Below are 16,742 nucleotides of genomic sequence, written 5' to 3'. Positions count from 1 at the left end.
ATGAAATTCAGTCTAAGGACCTATTGTACAGAATAGAATCCATGAGTTTACAGATGACCAGTAGAGTTAGTAAAATTCCTGACAGGGGGCAAAAGAAGTCTGCTAATTAGTCTCCAGTTCAGCTCAGACTATTCAATCAGAATGTTTAAATGTTCTGAATATATGTGCTACTAAGTAGCTGTTGAAATGCAGCAAAGCAATTTAAGAGTCTCAGTACAGTCAGACTTTCACTGAAACATTTAGTTCATTACAGCCAAATTCCCACTGGATTATAAAGGAGAAGAAACTTGTGTGATGTATTTCCAGATTTTATTCTGAGTGGGAATCTCATCTCATTTCTCCCTTAACTTTATGGAGCAGCTCAAGTATGGGTAAAATTTGGTATCTTTCATGGCAGGCACTTTAGACTCCTATCTGTGCATTATACTTTATTTCATTTTTTTTTCTTAAGTAAGTTTTGTCCATCTGATGTAAGAGAAAGTTAGCGAAAGGTGAAGAAAACCCAGCTTTTAAAAGTTGTTTTAGACTTCTGCCAACATGGAGAGATGGGACAAATTTTAATGAACCTTGAAGTGGTAAAATAGTAAGGGGACTGAAAAAGAAAATTTAATCCATTTGTATCTCCTAAAGGGAGCACTTCTAAAACGGTTGTTTTAATTCCTTAGAGAGAAGATGGAGAACCAGTTGGAAAAAGAAGCCAGATTTAGGCAGTTAATGGCCCACAGTTCTCATGATTCAGCCATAGACACAGATTCTCTGGAATGGGAAACAGAAGTGGTTGAGTTTGAAAAAGACAGAGTAAGTATACTGATGACTTTAGCATTTTTTGTGAATGAATATACAAGAAACACTTTTGCACACAGTTTTATAAAAAATACCAATGATTGAATATATATTTTTAAGAAGTTACTTATTTTCATTGCAGTATTTGCAATAAATAAGATAACCAGATGTGAAAAAATCACATTAGCATAAAACTATTAACATAAAAGATTTGTTGCAAATAATTTGCATTCTTTGTAGTTTGAAGCAAAAATAACTTTGCCAACTTGTTTTGTAAGTTAGGCAAGTCACTTACCACTAATATATTCTTTAGAAGCATAGTGGGTAATTGCACAAATTAACATTAGTAGTGATGCTAAGGAAGCGGAAACATTGGATTAGAAGGGAATTTCTGAGTTATTGATTCTTTTTCCCTGCTGTTGCAGGCAACCACACCATATAATCCCCTTCGTAAACTGATTGAGCTTCCCCCTAAAACTGGTTAAGATTCTTAACTCTTGATCTTACTGAAAGAGTTCCACAACCTCACTTCTTTGAATAGAAAGGATAAAAATGTTTATATTTCCAATCTGTGTTCATGGCCAGTTCCTTGTAATGTAAACTCAAGCATGCCTCAGGAACATACTGACTTACCTCAAGAACCCAAAGTTGCTGGCAGGCATAACATGTTCATGCTTTAACAACTTACTCCAAGCTAACCCCTAGCTTGTCATGCTATTTCTTCCATGAACCTTAAAATAAAAAAATTTAAAAAAAGACAGAAAGCAAGAGAGTTTTCTTGCTTGCGCTGCCTTACAGAATGTCACTCTAAGAAAAGCAATGTAGTCTTTATACATATCTAAATCCAACCATGGTAGTCTACATCAGGCTTCTTTCATTACCATCTTCTACTATCCTTCCCTCAAATGATTTGGACTCAATTTAGTTTAACTAATGTCACTTTGTATTTTATACAGTCCATTAATGTGCAGTACTGCGAAATTCCTTGAATTTCTTTTTTCCTGAACAATGTCTATCCTTAGTGTTCCAGTCTTGATTACAGGAATACAGTGGAAATAGTAATCAAGATTAGAACACTATTTCTGTTACCCCTTTCAGATCCTACACTATTAGTTCTTGTGCTTCCATTTTTGTCAATTATCCTCTTTCCATTAGGAGAGCCAGTCCATTAGTTTCTCATTAGTCTCATTCAGGAGAATGTATCTTCTAGGTGCACCCGTATCTGACTACTGATCTCACCAGTATTAGTAGTTTCTGTTTGTAGTCCAAATCTTGTGTTCCTTTATCCAGTGCTTTATTCTTCTGTACCCAGTTTTCCTTTTCCTGTGTAATCTTCATGCATGGTTTTAACACAAGCTGCATCAGCTTTTTTACCAATTTCTTACTTTTAAAATTCTTTTCAAGTGAACAAGGTTGTTTTAATATATTCAAGTAATTACAATCCAATGGGGAAGATTAATTCTAAACTAAAGGTAATAAGTTTTTGGGGACTTATTTTGGGGATATAAACCTTAACAAGGGATAGTAAAATGTACTAAAGTTGTACTTTCTCCCTACATGCAGCTGCAAAATAGTTTGTATATTATTTCAGTCACTTGTAATATTAATATTTTTTTAGGAGGATATGGATTTAAAAGCACTTGGTTTTGATGTGGCAGAGGGTGTGAATGAACCATACCTCCCTGGAGACTGTGGGATATTTGTTACCAAAGTAGACAAAGGAAGCATCGCGGATGGTCGATTGAGGTAGTGTGCTACATGGTAGATTTTTTGTGTGCCACTTTGAAATATATTTTTTATTTTGGTTTGGTTCTAATAATTGACATATCATATTTTCTCACATGTACATTTTAGAAGATCTTTCCTTGTAGTAAATACCTGAGTAGCAACAACTAGGGAGCAGAATCTGCTCATTGTTTTACTCCCTTTGAGTTGCCTGCAGATTTTGTTTCCCTTTTGGCTGCAACTGGCAAGAACTGTTTTTACTGAATTTCTCACATGTTACGTGCACAGCAATTTCCAACTGCTTTTTTTGGGGGGAAAATATGCATTGTGTGAAAGAATATAGTATTCATTATAAACAAAAGATTGAAACAATTTGGGACGTCCAGCTTTCTCATTGTAGAGCTGCATTTTAGCACCTTAGTAACTTCAGTGGGAAATTGGCTGCAAATGTTAATATGAAAAAGATTGTTTCTGTACGTTGTAGAAATTATTCAAACCATTTTGGACTTACTGGTTTGTTTAAAAAAAAATTTAAAATATCATGCTGGCTTGAAGTGTTGGCCCTTGCCAATTTTTTTTCTCTTTTTAGCATTTACTCTGGATACTAGCAGTGTGCGAAATGGGCTGCATTTGATTCGGATTTGGCCCGAATAGGACAGTGATTCGATTTGTTGATTCGGATCACTGTCCCCGATTCAATTCGGCCGAATCTGAAGATTCGATGCCAGTTCGGAGAATCAGGGATTCAGGCATAGACCCAGCTTTAAAAGTTTTTTCTACATACCTTGAGGTACCAGGTGCAGCTTGTGATCACCGCAATGCTGGGGCGCATGGAGCGTCCCACAGGAGTGCAGGGGGTGGGCCCTCCACGTGCTTGGTGGCAAACCCAGAAGTGGACCAGAAATACTTCTGGTCCGCTTCTGGGTCCTCTGGGGAGCATGCTGGGGTCGGGCATGCCTCTCTGGCTTGGCGATCGGCTGCGGGGGACCCCAGGTGCCCCCCCAGACCCAGGAGGCACCAGTCACCAAGCCGGGGGGATGCAGGGGGGCCCCACAGTGCGCTCCCTGGTGGACCCGGAAGTGGACCGGAAGTGCTTCTGGTCCACTTCTGGGTCTGCTGCTGAGCACACTGGGGAGTCCCCTCGTGCTCCTGTGGGACATTCCATCCACCCCAGCATCTCAGCATTCACAAGCTGCCTGGTACCTTAAGGTATGTAGAAAAAACATTTAAAGCTGTGTCTATATCTGATTCGTCAAAACTCTCTGAATCAATTTGGAGGGTTCCGATTCAGTATTGGAGAGGTTAAAGGGTGTCCTGATTCGATTCGGAGATTCAGCTGCCAAATTGGGCTGAATCTTTGCCAAATCGAATCAGTGACCGAAGCTTTGCACGGCCCTACTGGATGCTGTCTCTTCAAGCATGGAATGTTCTGTTTATTTCAGTGTTTGTGAAATGTATGGCGTACCTGTATTTGAAAAAATAAACTATCTGATTCCTATGGTGTCAGTAGAATTTTTTTGTCATTTCAGTGCAAGTGAGACAGTTTACTAGATAGCTCATAAGATTGTCATTACTAGATTTTTTTCCGTGATATAACTAGATAAGGTCAATTGACTAATGGACACTTGGGCAAATGGGTTAGGTAGGCACTGGTTGCGGGACCATGAATCCAGTGTTTTAGTCGGAATCATTTCAAGATGCTGAAAAAATTTGCTCTCTACAAAGGGACTTCAAATAAAAAAGGGTTAGCATATCAAGGTGGTATTAGGGCCAACTGTGATGTGCCCTTCTATTAATAATTACATATTTGCAGCAAAGTATTCTTATTCCTTACCTTTATTTTCATTCTAGGGTAAATGACTGGCTCCTGAAGATAAATGATGTGGATCTTACTAATAAGGATAAGAAACAAGTTATAAAAGCTGTACTTAATGGAGGAGGAGTTATTAATATGGTGGTGCGAAGAAGAAAGTCCTTAGGAGGGAGAATGATAACACCTCTGCATATCAATATAGCTGGCCAGAAAGGTAATTATATAAATGTGAGGTTTGGGGTCAGTGTATTAGTTTACTTATTTATCATCACAGTTTATCTCAGGTAAGATTTGTCATTAGCTGTTTTTTTAAATGAACAAGAAATAATAGAGTCAATTATAGGTTTCTTGAGTGAATATTTTTCACACAAACCTTCTTCTCTTCAGTTTACCCTCTATTATAAAAGCTTATATTGGAGTTCACATGAATAAGCTTGCCAAATCTCTCAACTCTTTGTCCTCTAGCGAAAGAGTCTGTGTTAAATTTTGGCATAACCAAAACAATTTTCCCCCATTGTTTAAAGGATTTTCAATTTTAGGAAGTCCACTTAATTTTTACTGCGTTCTTATTATATGCATTTCTTTTTGAAGCAGACAAGTCATATATGCATTTAAATTATTTGAAATGCAAGAGTGAATTCAGGTTTATCTTGTGGATTTCAGATAGTGGAATCAGTCTAGAAAATGGACTGTTTGTTGCTGCTCTTGTGCCTGGTAGCCCAGCTGCCAAAGAGGGGTCCCTTACTGTGGGAGACAGAATAATTGCTGTAAGTTTAAAGAAGATATTCTCTACAATTGCATTACTGCAACTAGAATGTGATGTATGTCTTTTATTAACTAACTCTCCAACTATATAATCTGTATTTGGCTCATTGCACCATGTTTTCTTTTGTTTATTCATTTGGTAATTAACTATATTTACCCAAATCCAAGACGACTTTGAATTTATAATGACCTCCAATAATTAGATTCTAATCATGGAATATTTATAAATTTGTTATAATTTCCATGTATAGAATCTGTGTTTTGGAGGATAGTCTTAAAATCCCCCCCACCCACCACCACTGCAGAGAGGCAGGAAGCAGTAGGAACCAGTCAGTGGGGGAGGCAAGTGGTATCGTCTCCCCTCCTCCCTCATCTACTCCCTCTGCTGCCTGCTCCCTGTGCTGTCTCCACATACCCATGCACCCAAACCACCTACCAGTTTCCCTAGGTTCTGCCCCAAACCCATCTTCTCCTGACCCCCTGTGGCACCATCCCTGCCCTGCTTCCTCCCTTCCACCCCCCCCCCCCCCACAAGTGCTTACCCTCCCATTGCAATTCCAGCTCTGGCTGGGGTCCTGCTCTGGCTTGGCCCATAGAACATATGGTGCCTCTGGTCCCTGCATGGTTATGCAGCAGCAGTTGCAGTGACAGCAGCTCAGGCCTCAGACCTCTCCTTCCCCACAGCTTCTTCTCTAATATAAGATGAGGGTCTCCCCACCCCCCGTGTTGCCCAGGGTCTTCCTAACTTTGCTTGTGCACCAGAATTGGGCCCCATGTGCCAGGATCAGGTCCTGCTTGCCTGGGGCCCAGTGCTGCCCCTGCCCAGTCCTGCATGCTGGGCTCAGGCCCTCTGCATCCAGTCTAGCATGTAGGGCCCAGGGCTTCTCATGAATCTGGAAATTTGGCAGCAGGGGTGCAGTGCTACTACTCCCCCACAGCCAAACTTTAGGACTTTTGGGGAGCCTCATGGCCTGGATGACAGTGTCAGGGGCCATATCTGGCCAGCAGGCTCAAGGTTGGGCACCCCTGCTTTAGAATAATGTGTTAATATTTGTAGGTTGGCTGCGTAATAGAAACTATAAGGCCCATGGAGGGGGCCTTCAGCTCTTGGGGAAGTTTTGATAGTGTGGTTGCAGTAATTCTTTCTTCAGATGTTATATAAGGAAATCATGCAAACTTCCTCCTTTCACAGTAGGTGATAAGGTAAGACTAATTCTGCCATTACAAGTTAAAAATAAATATTATCTGGGATGGTCCCACATTTATTCTCCCTTTAAAAGTGGAGAAGTTGACTTAGTTAAATACCTTGATAATCTTCAGGACTCATAGTAGCGATGGTATCTTTTATTAGACCAAAAATTTATTTAATTGCAAGCTTTCAGGCACAAACACCCATCATCAGGCATTGGAGAAAAGATTGTAAAAGTTCTCCTGAGTAGAAATGAAAGTTCATATTTCAGATTCCTATGAAATATGAACTTTCATTTCTGTCCAGGAGAACTTTTACAACCTTTTTTCCAATGCCCGATGAATGGTGTTTGTGCCCGAAAGCTTGCAATTAAATAATTTTTTTTTTGCAAAAATCTTGTTGGTCTAATAAAAGATACCATCGCTACTATGAGTCCTGATTGCCTTTTCCTCTAGACCAATATGGCTACAACCTGGATACTTGATTATCTTCAAGAACTCCTGTGATTTGAGAAATCTCATGGAGGCCTGCCTTTTACCTTCAGTCTTTCTTTTGAACTGAAGAATTGGCTTCTAGACCAAATTTAAGAAACTGGTTAGATCCCATCTCTTTCACAGCACTACTTCTGTTTTCTGAGGCCTGCTGTAGAGGAGAGCAATAAATAACAACTTTTTAATAAAAAGCTACATATTTTCAAAGCTGATAGGGTACTGGATTTGTGCAGCTGCATAAGAATAAGTAGAGGTACGCAGTGGAGCAACAACATAGTTAAGCTCCATTTACAGTGAAGTGGGAAATTCAAAACTGTAGTTCAACTTATAGTATAGCTCTGGTGATTCTTTGTGACTGTGAAAAGACTGATTTCACTGATATGCAAAATTAATCCCAAACAGGGTACTGACATTTTCCTTTCTGCTTTAATTGATGATTTATTTAGTATAACCAGTATTTTCCTCATCACATAGAAAGTAAAGAAAGATGATCACAGACTGCTACCTCTGTTTTGCTAAATATTTATTTGTTTTTATGCAGATTAATGGCATTGCACTAGATAATAAATCGCTGACTGAATGTGAAGCTTTGCTAAGAAACTGTAGGGATTCTCTTACACTTTCATTGATGAAGGTGAGTGTTAATATGAAGTTGCAGGATTTGATTCTGTTTATACAGGTAGCCAGATGTTCAGGTTTTTCTAACTGTGCAAAGAAGAGGGAAGAGCAAGTATGAAGTAGACTGGTGTGGAAATTCATCAAAAGCCAGTACTGAAATGGCTTTGTCCTGATTTACTTATGATTGAGCAGTATTGATAATTACTACACCATAGAAGGCTGTTTGCCATTGTACAATATGTGAAATTGTTTGTTCTTGGGCCCATTCCTAAGGAAATGCTGTTCACTTAAAAATAACTGCAGCACAATTAATGTTAATTTAGCTTCCTTGTTGTCAGCATTAAAAGTTTTAGGAAGTCCAGTGGCTGAATGGACATGGAAACAAAATTTTCAGCTTGCCCCATGGAGAGGGTCCCCTTCCAGATTAGGGTAAACCTAGGGCAAATGGACTCTGTCTGTGATGTCCATAAATGTTTGTTCTGCACAGTTCTCAGTATAGATCATTATTCCTTGTGGTCGTACCTGTTGACCCCAACATGTATGATGAGCATCACATTCACATGGTTAGTAACAATCCTTGTCTAAGGAAGCTTATAGATTATAAGCAATAAATAGACAATATTGACAAAACATGGAAAGAAAGTTCTTGAAAGCCGATTTCTCTGGAATGAATCAATAAGTCAACTAGAACCCATGTTTCCTGATTCCCAGTTCAGTGCCTTGTCTAGCACACCATGCTGACTTTCTATGATTATTTCTTACAAAATTAAAGGGTTTTTTCATCCTTCATTTAGTTTGTATTTACTTTAGTGTAAATTAGACAGGAATGAGGATGCTTAATGTAAAAATGACAATGTACTGTAACAGTAACATGATTAAATGTTTTTCTCTTCCTAGGTTTTTCCTCAGAGCTCATCTTGGAGTGGTCAAAACATATTTGAAAACCTGAAAGATTCAGAGAAAATATCAAATGGTAGGGTTCATACATCAGAGATACAAGCTCAAAATAAAAGAAATCTGAAACTCAACAGTTCAACGCAAACGGACATTTTCAATCCAGAAATCCTGGATGGCAAGAAGGACCAGAGTGACCAGGGTAGTGGTTCGTTTTGTGATCACAAGCCCTTTTCCAATAGTGCTTTACGAGCAGACTCTCACAGGAGCATGGTGCATGGTTGCCACAGTAATTCAGAACATAGTCTCAGTTCCTTTAATCCAGATGCCTATGGGGAGCGAGGCTATGCAATTGTTGACTTGGAGAACAGAAGGTTGCCATTTGAGCCCACAGGAGATGACTGCATCATGGTTGAGACCACATTAGACAAAGGCCATGGAGCTAAGCATAGCGGTGGCACTTGGCCCAAAGTGATGGTAAACATTTCAACAGTAGAAACAGAAAAGTTCTCTGTGTATAAAAAGCCAAAACAAAGGAAATCTATCTTTGATCCTGACACTTTCAAAAGACCACAGACTCCTCCCAAATTGGAATATCTCTCTCCCAATCAAATGTCAGGCCATTCGCCTCAGCCCTCAAAAATGGAAGTTGGGTCAGCTCCTCCAACACCTCCCAAAAGAAGTGATTCTATTAAGTTTAAACATAAACAGCAGACGAGTTCTGCATCAGACTCTACTGTAACAACTGGATCCCCACCTACCAGTCCAGCTACTGTCCAAGCACCCGTTCCTTTGGCACTTAAGCAGGATTCTGCCACTCACAAGGGGCACAGTAGGAACGCTGGGCATTATTACCGGGAGGAGGGAGTTGACTGTGCTCATCTGTCCTCAAGAAAATCCTGTGAAGATGACATTGGCTTTCAAAGAGTTGAAGAGCCAGAGATGAAAAGGCCAAGACCAAAATCTGCTCCTGCTTTGAGGCATAAAATGACCCCTGTGCCCATCCCTAATCCGTCACTTCAGGTAGAAATTCAGTATGTGGCAGCAGTAAGCAGGGACCTTGTTCAGTATTTTTATAAGGTATTTGTGCATTTGGGTGCCTGATACGCCACTTCAGAGCACGTACACTCAGCACATGCTGAAAACACAGGCCTTGTTAAAACAGCCCAAATCAGATGTCACTTATAAAACATGAAGACTTTTAGATTGTGCAATGCAAAAATAGTTTTCAGAACTTTGGTATTATAAAAGCTGTGATGGTCCTATAATAAGAGTATCTGGTTTGATAGTTGCTTCATGGATTTTATATTCTTTGGTAGCAGGTGTTCATAGTACTAATTTTAGACATCTCCGTCCTGTCTTGAGTATGTTGTTAACAAAATCCAAAAAACTATGGCTATGTTATGTAATACTTATTACAGTAATATAAGAAATGTAAAGAGCTCTCACATGTGACATTTAAATTTCTAACCAGAAAATATTATGCCTTTTTTTGGCACCAACCAACATGGAGGGAATATGCAAGACCAGATGAGCTTGGTCATGTCATGTCAGTGCTAGCTATCAGCACTTTTCCAGTAGTCTTACAGGTGTCAGAAAAGTGACTACAGCTCCAACAGATTTTTTTTCTGACAATAAAAATATAATTTTGCCTCCCATTCTTTAAAATGATTGGAACATTGCTGTGTATTGAAAGAATAGTGCCCCCAACCAGAGGGTTGGACTTTTGCAGGTGTAAGAGTGTATGCAATTTTCTCTATGCTGTTAGTCAGGCAAAACTTGCAGGTTCACAGCAGGGTTTCAGTAAGTTTTCTGGAAGAATACTTCTAAGAATTGTATTCATAGTAGTACCATATAATAATTTGTAGATAAACTTATATTTACTCAAGTTTAGGTTGGGGGCTTTGTTATAACTTACTGCTTTTCACTTGTTTGTATTGTCTCTAAAATGTTATCTTTTATAGTTGAGATACTCATGCTTGTCTCAGCATAAGGCTTTATTTTAGATATATTATGCAAAATCTTTACTAATTTATGGATATTTATTTAAACCCTGCTGCAAACCCAACAATTTTGGTTTACTAACAGTGTGCACTCCATCTCCAAAATTCCAACTTTCTGGTTGGGTAATATTTTTTAAACACATATCTGGTCTCCAACTAGCTTCACATCCTATAATTTCATGGGGACTTGGACTTAAGCACCTGTACAGGTATTGTGTGTTTACTCTTCCCCTGATCTTTCAGCAAGTCAGAAGACCCTGCGACCCATCAGCGGGCTTAGGCCAAGGAGCAAGGGAGGCTTCATGCCTCAAAGAATTGTCTCTAGGCCCAGTGTCTCCTGGGGTTATCCTTAGGTTGGTGCACCTTATGCATCCACCCCTTGATCCAGAGGTGATGAGTATACCCAAGATTTGTAATGAAGATAAACAGAAAGACGGGACAGTTCACAAACAGCACTAGTCATGCTTGGGTAACAGCATGTTTGCTGCTGACACAGAAACCACTGTATGGTCTTATGAATGTCTGTCAGTGAGTTTTTAATTTTCTCCTTTTATGTAACAAAACTTTCCTGTCACATTAACCGATAAGTAATGTTTAGGAATGTATTCTTTGTGTGTATGTGTGTGTGTGTGTGTGTGTGTGTGTATATCTCACAGCTTTTTAAGCTGTAAACTTTTTCTATTGAAAATAGTTCTGTGAATGCTGTACACTGAAACCTGTACTTGTCTTCCTGTAATTACATCATTGGCCAACAAAAGCTAGTCCTCATTAGAGTCCTTAACTTACCCTGTGTGAAGTGGATAACTTAGTTGTTTCCACAGCCCACACCAGCTCTTCAAATTGACTTGCCAAAGCAGTCAGAAAAGATTTGCCCTCTCTGCATCTTAAAGCAGACTCATTGCCCAGGCACTTTCAGGCCCAAATACCAGTCTTGTTTTGGCAGCAGCTGCTCCACTGACTGGGGTGGGTAGTAGCTTCTATTTTAAATATATCTATCTCATTCTTGGCAAGGGAGAGGAGGGGTGGTTATTGTTCAGTTACTACGAGCCGTATGTTTTACAGAGAAGTTGAATTAAAGTGCATTTTCTTTACACGCCAGGATAGGCATAAGTTGCAAGCACAGACTTTCTTTTTGCAAGATATGGTGGGCATATGCCATAATTCTTAAGCATTCAAGCAGAGCCCTTAAATCAGTGGAATCTTCTAACGTTCTTAAAGTTAAATGTATCAGAGCTATGAAGGGAGAAGTAAATATGAAGGCGACAGTTGGAAATGTATACAGAGAGACCCCAAGACTGGGACTGGATGGCCAGAGATGGTGGGGTTTCTTTGTATACATATGTATATAGTGATCTGAGAGTGCCTTGTGGAAGTGAATGAAAACCGAGATGAAGGTGGAAAGGAGCATGAAGATGAAGATAACTTGACCTAGAAAGTAAAGACAGTGAAAAATAAGAAGTGGGTAGTGATATTACTAGAACATAATAATCAAAACATAATAATCAAAACATAGCAAGCATTACCATGCTAAGAACTAGAAAACTTGTTATTTCTGCCGTAGTTATACAAAACTTTTTTGAATTAGTTTGCTACCTAAAAATGTTAATCCTAGGTTGGTTGGGATGCGCTTCTTGCTTACAGGTACAGAAATACTGTCCAGCCAGCGAAGAACATCTGTCTCCAGACCTCCAGGAGTGGGCACCATATTCACCAAAACGTTCCACTAGGCATAGCGATGGTTTTGCACCTTCTTCCTTGTATGCTGGAGGCATGTCAGCAGGTTAGTAACACCAATTTTAAATGGTAATGACTGTATTGAAAGTCTTTTATCTTGGTTTTAACCTACTTAACAGCAAAGTCAGAAATGTTCTTTTGTGTTCAAAGCATAAATCCATGAATGAATTTTAAGGCAGGAGGGGACCCATCTAATGTGATCTTCTGCATAACAGGCAATAACACTTCACCCATTAATTTCTCTATCCAAATGTAAAATTTCTGGTTGACATTGACTCTTGAAGTGAATCACAGTTATTATTTGTGTTCCGATAGGGCCTACTCATTCTAGATTAGAGATGTATCATTCATGGTATAGCGTAAATATATACAAAGATGTAACAATTGCATTGGTATTCCCCAGCAGAAACTCACCTTTTAAAAGTGGCTAAAATGTATATTTGTTCATACCCCAGGAGATGCTGCCTGCTGTGAATAGAATAAATTCTAAATAGAGAAGGCATGCGAAAGGGGAAGAGAAAGAGGCACCAATTGATTAATTACATTGCTCCAAGTCATGCAGCTTACAAACTATGAACCAGACTTATACCTCTTGAGTCCAGTTCCCTGCCCACTAGACTTTACTGCTTCTTTCTAAAGGAACGCATCTTGTATTAAGGTGCCCCAAAAAAACAAGGGCTAAGGGCTCATGGCCGATCCTTTTTGTGATGAGAGAGCTGGAGTATCTGCCTATCATTTGTGGCATTTGAGCTAAAGAGGCAAAGAATATTTTCAAGATACTTAGAAAAGTCAGGTCTGGATCTGGTTGCCCATTTTGAGATACCTTAAAAAAGGTCTGATATTCCCAGGAATATCAGATTTTTTTTATAACATATTTTGCAACTGTTGGGCTTAGGTTCATGGCAAGCTCTGGATCCCTGTTGGTGAGCCTGCAAGACAGACATCAGTTTTCCTCTTTGACCTTTTGGAAACAGAGATTTGGGGAAAAAATTAACCTTTTCTAGGTCTTGAAAGTTGAGGTCCTAAAATCGGTGGAACTTCTAAAAATCTTGGACACTATTTAGATTAGGAAATGAACCAAAGCACGTTTGTGTTGATGTGCCACTGGAGAAGAAATCCACATATTGCCCATGCAGTGATCAAAATAAACAGGAAAACCAGAACACATTCAGAGACTTGAGTTCCAGCAGAACAGACAAGCTGTCAATAGATCTGAACTTTGCTTTGGAAAATATGCTTTTGACCTGACCTGTGCTAAGCGGGGTGCTTCAAAACATAGTCAAGTGCCCAGACTTATTACTATAAATTGGACAAGGTGTGATGCTTGTTTGCAGTTGATAAGTATGTCACTAAATGTGTAATTTAGCCTTTCAGTAACAGTTGATTTCAGAGGGCTGTTCCCACACACACATTTGACTTGCTTCAGAATTATAGCATGGCTACTAGCATTGGGCCTGTTGTTCAAGGATAAGGTTATTTTGACTATAAAACTTTATAGAAGTTATGGGAATACATAGGAATCTGAAATATCTTCATAGCTTGTCAACGGTATATTGACTTTACACTTTTTTTGTGGATATCTTGGGGTTCCTTCTGATGGTCTAAACTAGACCTGACATGAATTCCTTAAAAGTTCAACCTTTAACATGAGCCACTTTCAGCAGATGTATGGAAAGCATGATTTCTAAATGTATCCAAGCATCTTTAGTAATGTCTGTATTGCAACACCAACTCTACCTGATAATTAAAGTTGTTTCTGAGCGTATATAATACCCCCTTACCACCTTTTAAGCCTTTCTTCTGCTTTCTAACCATTGAGGTTCTGTTAAAGCTGGCTTTTTATGTATCTGAAGCAGTGGAAAGCTTCAAGCCTTGTCATATTTGATCTTCCATCTGGACAAAGTGTTTTTATGGCATTTGGTTGCACCTTGCCTGAGATACTATTTTGCCATTCTTTTTTCCCAAAAATATCTACAGGAAACCATTGACTCTCTAGACTATAGTGTATGTGTAAGAGGTCTAGTCAGGTGCCTGATGAATCCATTTGTGGCTGACAAGCCAAAGAGTGACACAGCTTGTTACAAGTTTCATGAATCCATGTGTTGTCTGAGTTGGAGCTGAAGTTTACAGCACACTGCTTCCTTCTTTCTCACTTTGCTTCCATCCTCTGGATCAAAGCCACTTCATGTAGAGCTGTACCAAATGCCAGATGTTACCTCCAGATTGGACGGGATTCTGCCCACTCCTCCCAGCTTTCTACATTGACGTTGAATGACTTAATATAATTTTTTACGCATCTTGGTACCGCCATACAGAGTGACCCTGATTTCTAGAGCCAGTGAATTTCACTGTACAAAATATTCTTGGGGATAGACTCTCTTCCCATTCTTCTGACATGGCTGAGCCATCACAACCATCTTTTCCTGATAGTGGTTTCTAAATGTGTCAGTCCTGTGCACTCCAGTACCTCTGTGTTTTGCATTTTGTCTTTCCGCTTTATTTTTAGGATCCTGTGCAGGCATCTAATGTGGAAGTTGTTCAGTCTTCTGATGTGCCTAGCATATGTAGTCCCATGTTTCTGAACCATAAAGCAGGGATAAACAGAGAGATAGCAAAAATAGTACTGCTTACATATAACCAGAGACCTGGAAAATCTCTTTGAGAGATCGAATTTTTGAATTGAAGTTATTTATTCTTCACAAGATGTTGATTCTTAGTGAAATCTAATACAGAAGTACTCAACCTCTAGCCCTCAGGCCAGGTCCAGCCTGCAGGGGCTCCTCATGGGTCTGGAAAACTGACAGTGAGGGAGCGGTGGCAGTGTTAACTGCTGTTCCCCAGCTGGTAAATTTTTGGACCCATAGTGGTCTGGACAACATTACTCTGAGTGCTAGATCACTCAGTGCATGGTCAGGTCAGACCTGTGTGTGGCTGAATTCAGGCTGGGTGGCACACCCATGAACTAAGTCTTTGTGGGATCTGGCACATGGACGAACCCTGTGTAGGGCCAGAAGGTTGGGTACTATGGTCTAATGAATGGGCTACTGAACTAGACAGCAAGGGTGCATCCACACATCAGGCATCTGCACTTGCAACAGCTCAGATAGGACCGGCACAAATTTGTGCTGGAGATTTTTGCATCAGCACACGTGCCAGAACATCTACTTTAGTGTGGGGCAAGTTGTGCCACTTGGGGCAAACTGACCCTGCCCAGTTCCTTTGGGATCTTCAGCCAGGGGGATGCTAGAGCCTGAGGCCAGCACCTGTGCTGGCCCCAGCAGTATAAAAACCTGCCCTGGTGAGCAGCTTAGGGCTACTTGCCCTCAGGAGTTTCTGAGGCCCAGCCAGTTGACATATGGGGACACTAGCCCCTCATGCCACCTGAACTGCTGCGCAGCCCTGACCTACAGTGGCCCCTGTACCCTCTACCCACTGCAGCAGTCTGGCAGTGAGGGCTGCTGCCTGGCTGTGACCTGCTGCCACCTGCAACAGCCTCTGCCCCCTTGGACCTGCAGCCCCATATCTGTATATCTGCCAGACCTGGACGGGGACTGCACTGGTCTGTAGTATGGGCACAGCAGCAGAACTGTCTGCACCTCTTGGCCAGTTATCAGTGGGCCGTGTTGGCCTTTGTGTGGCACTGCTGCCATGTGTGCCCCCGCCCTGCCACCTGAGCAGCTATTACCTGGAAGATGTTCTCAGTGTGCTGGCCTACTTTGAACTGTCAAAGCATGACCTCCTGACCCCAAATGGCCAGGAGGTCAGCCACCCCATTTGCTCTCTAGCTGGGTCCTGGGTGCAAGCCCTGAGCAGACGCCTCTGCCTGGGTCCTGTCACTTGTCTCACTAGCAGGAATCTTGATGTTTCCTATTTAAAAACTGCAAATACTCTGATAAACAAATCCCAAATTCACTCTTTAAATAACCCCCAAATCCATGTTCTTCCACAATTAAAACAAAAGACCACTAGATCAGTTGGGCAATGTTTTACTGATATATTTACAATGTTAAAGCAATTTGTAAGCCTACCAGTATGCCCATCATCATAATAAAATAAATTCTAAATTTCTATATGGTTTGATGTTTGCTTTGGCTTCCTTATCATAGAAAAATTAGCACTCCCCCTGACCCCTTCATTAACTAGGATGGGGGACAGCTGCTCCTGCAGCCACAGTTCCTGCCCTGCCTGGCAGCTGGGCACGCTGGGTGTATGATGGGGTGATCTGGGGTTTGCAGGAGTGAGGTGGGAAGGGGTATGGGGGTGGGGTGGGGAGGATGTGCAGTGTGTAGGTGGATATGGGAGGGCGTGTGGTGTGTGGGTAGGTATAGGGGGATGTGGGGGGCATGGGGTGTGTAGGTAGGTGGGGAATGTGGGGTTTACAGGAGCGGGGGTGGAGGGTGTGAGGTGTGTGGGCCATGAGGGCCATGGCCCACTGTCAGCACAGACCTGTGGCTGTGCTTCGGCTCCTCACCCTCATGAAGGATGGGGCCAGCCTGACCCAACCTGGTCAGGCCTAGCCTGCCCCACTAGTGCATGCCTTGAACAGGAGATGCAGGTGGTGACAGGAGCCATACCTTCCTGTCCAAAGGTATGCCAACCAATCTGGGCCAGGCCCGTTCTCTGTGCACAGACTGCAGGTGAAGTAGTGCTGCAGCAGGCACGGCCCAGCTAGCTGCTGGTGCTGTGTGTGAGGCATGGGGGGTTTGTGGGGAGGGGCTTGAGTGGGG

The 16,742-nt window shown here is 41.1% G+C and overlaps 1 protein-coding gene across 1 annotated transcript in view; it reads left to right on the top strand.

The window, feature by feature from the left end:
- The window catches only part of DLG5 (discs large MAGUK scaffold protein 5), a 200,535-nt gene that overhangs the window by 149,505 nt on the left and 34,288 nt on the right, over nt 1-16,742 (top strand). The window contains exons 11-17 of the mRNA XM_006269642.4: nt 666-798; nt 2,402-2,529; nt 4,360-4,535; nt 4,985-5,088; nt 7,308-7,400; nt 8,282-9,301; nt 11,923-12,061. Of these exons, the coding sequence (XP_006269704.1) occupies nt 666-798; nt 2,402-2,529; nt 4,360-4,535; nt 4,985-5,088; nt 7,308-7,400; nt 8,282-9,301; nt 11,923-12,061 (1,793 nt within the window). The remainder of the gene's footprint in view (nt 1-665; nt 799-2,401; nt 2,530-4,359; nt 4,536-4,984; nt 5,089-7,307; nt 7,401-8,281; nt 9,302-11,922; nt 12,062-16,742) is intronic.

Source organism: Alligator mississippiensis, chromosome 6, assembly GCF_030867095.1.
Source record: "Alligator mississippiensis isolate rAllMis1 chromosome 6, rAllMis1, whole genome shotgun sequence".
NCBI classification, from domain to species: domain Eukaryota; kingdom Metazoa; phylum Chordata; order Crocodylia; family Alligatoridae; genus Alligator; species Alligator mississippiensis.
This window is presented reverse-complemented; position numbering and strand designations above follow the sequence as displayed.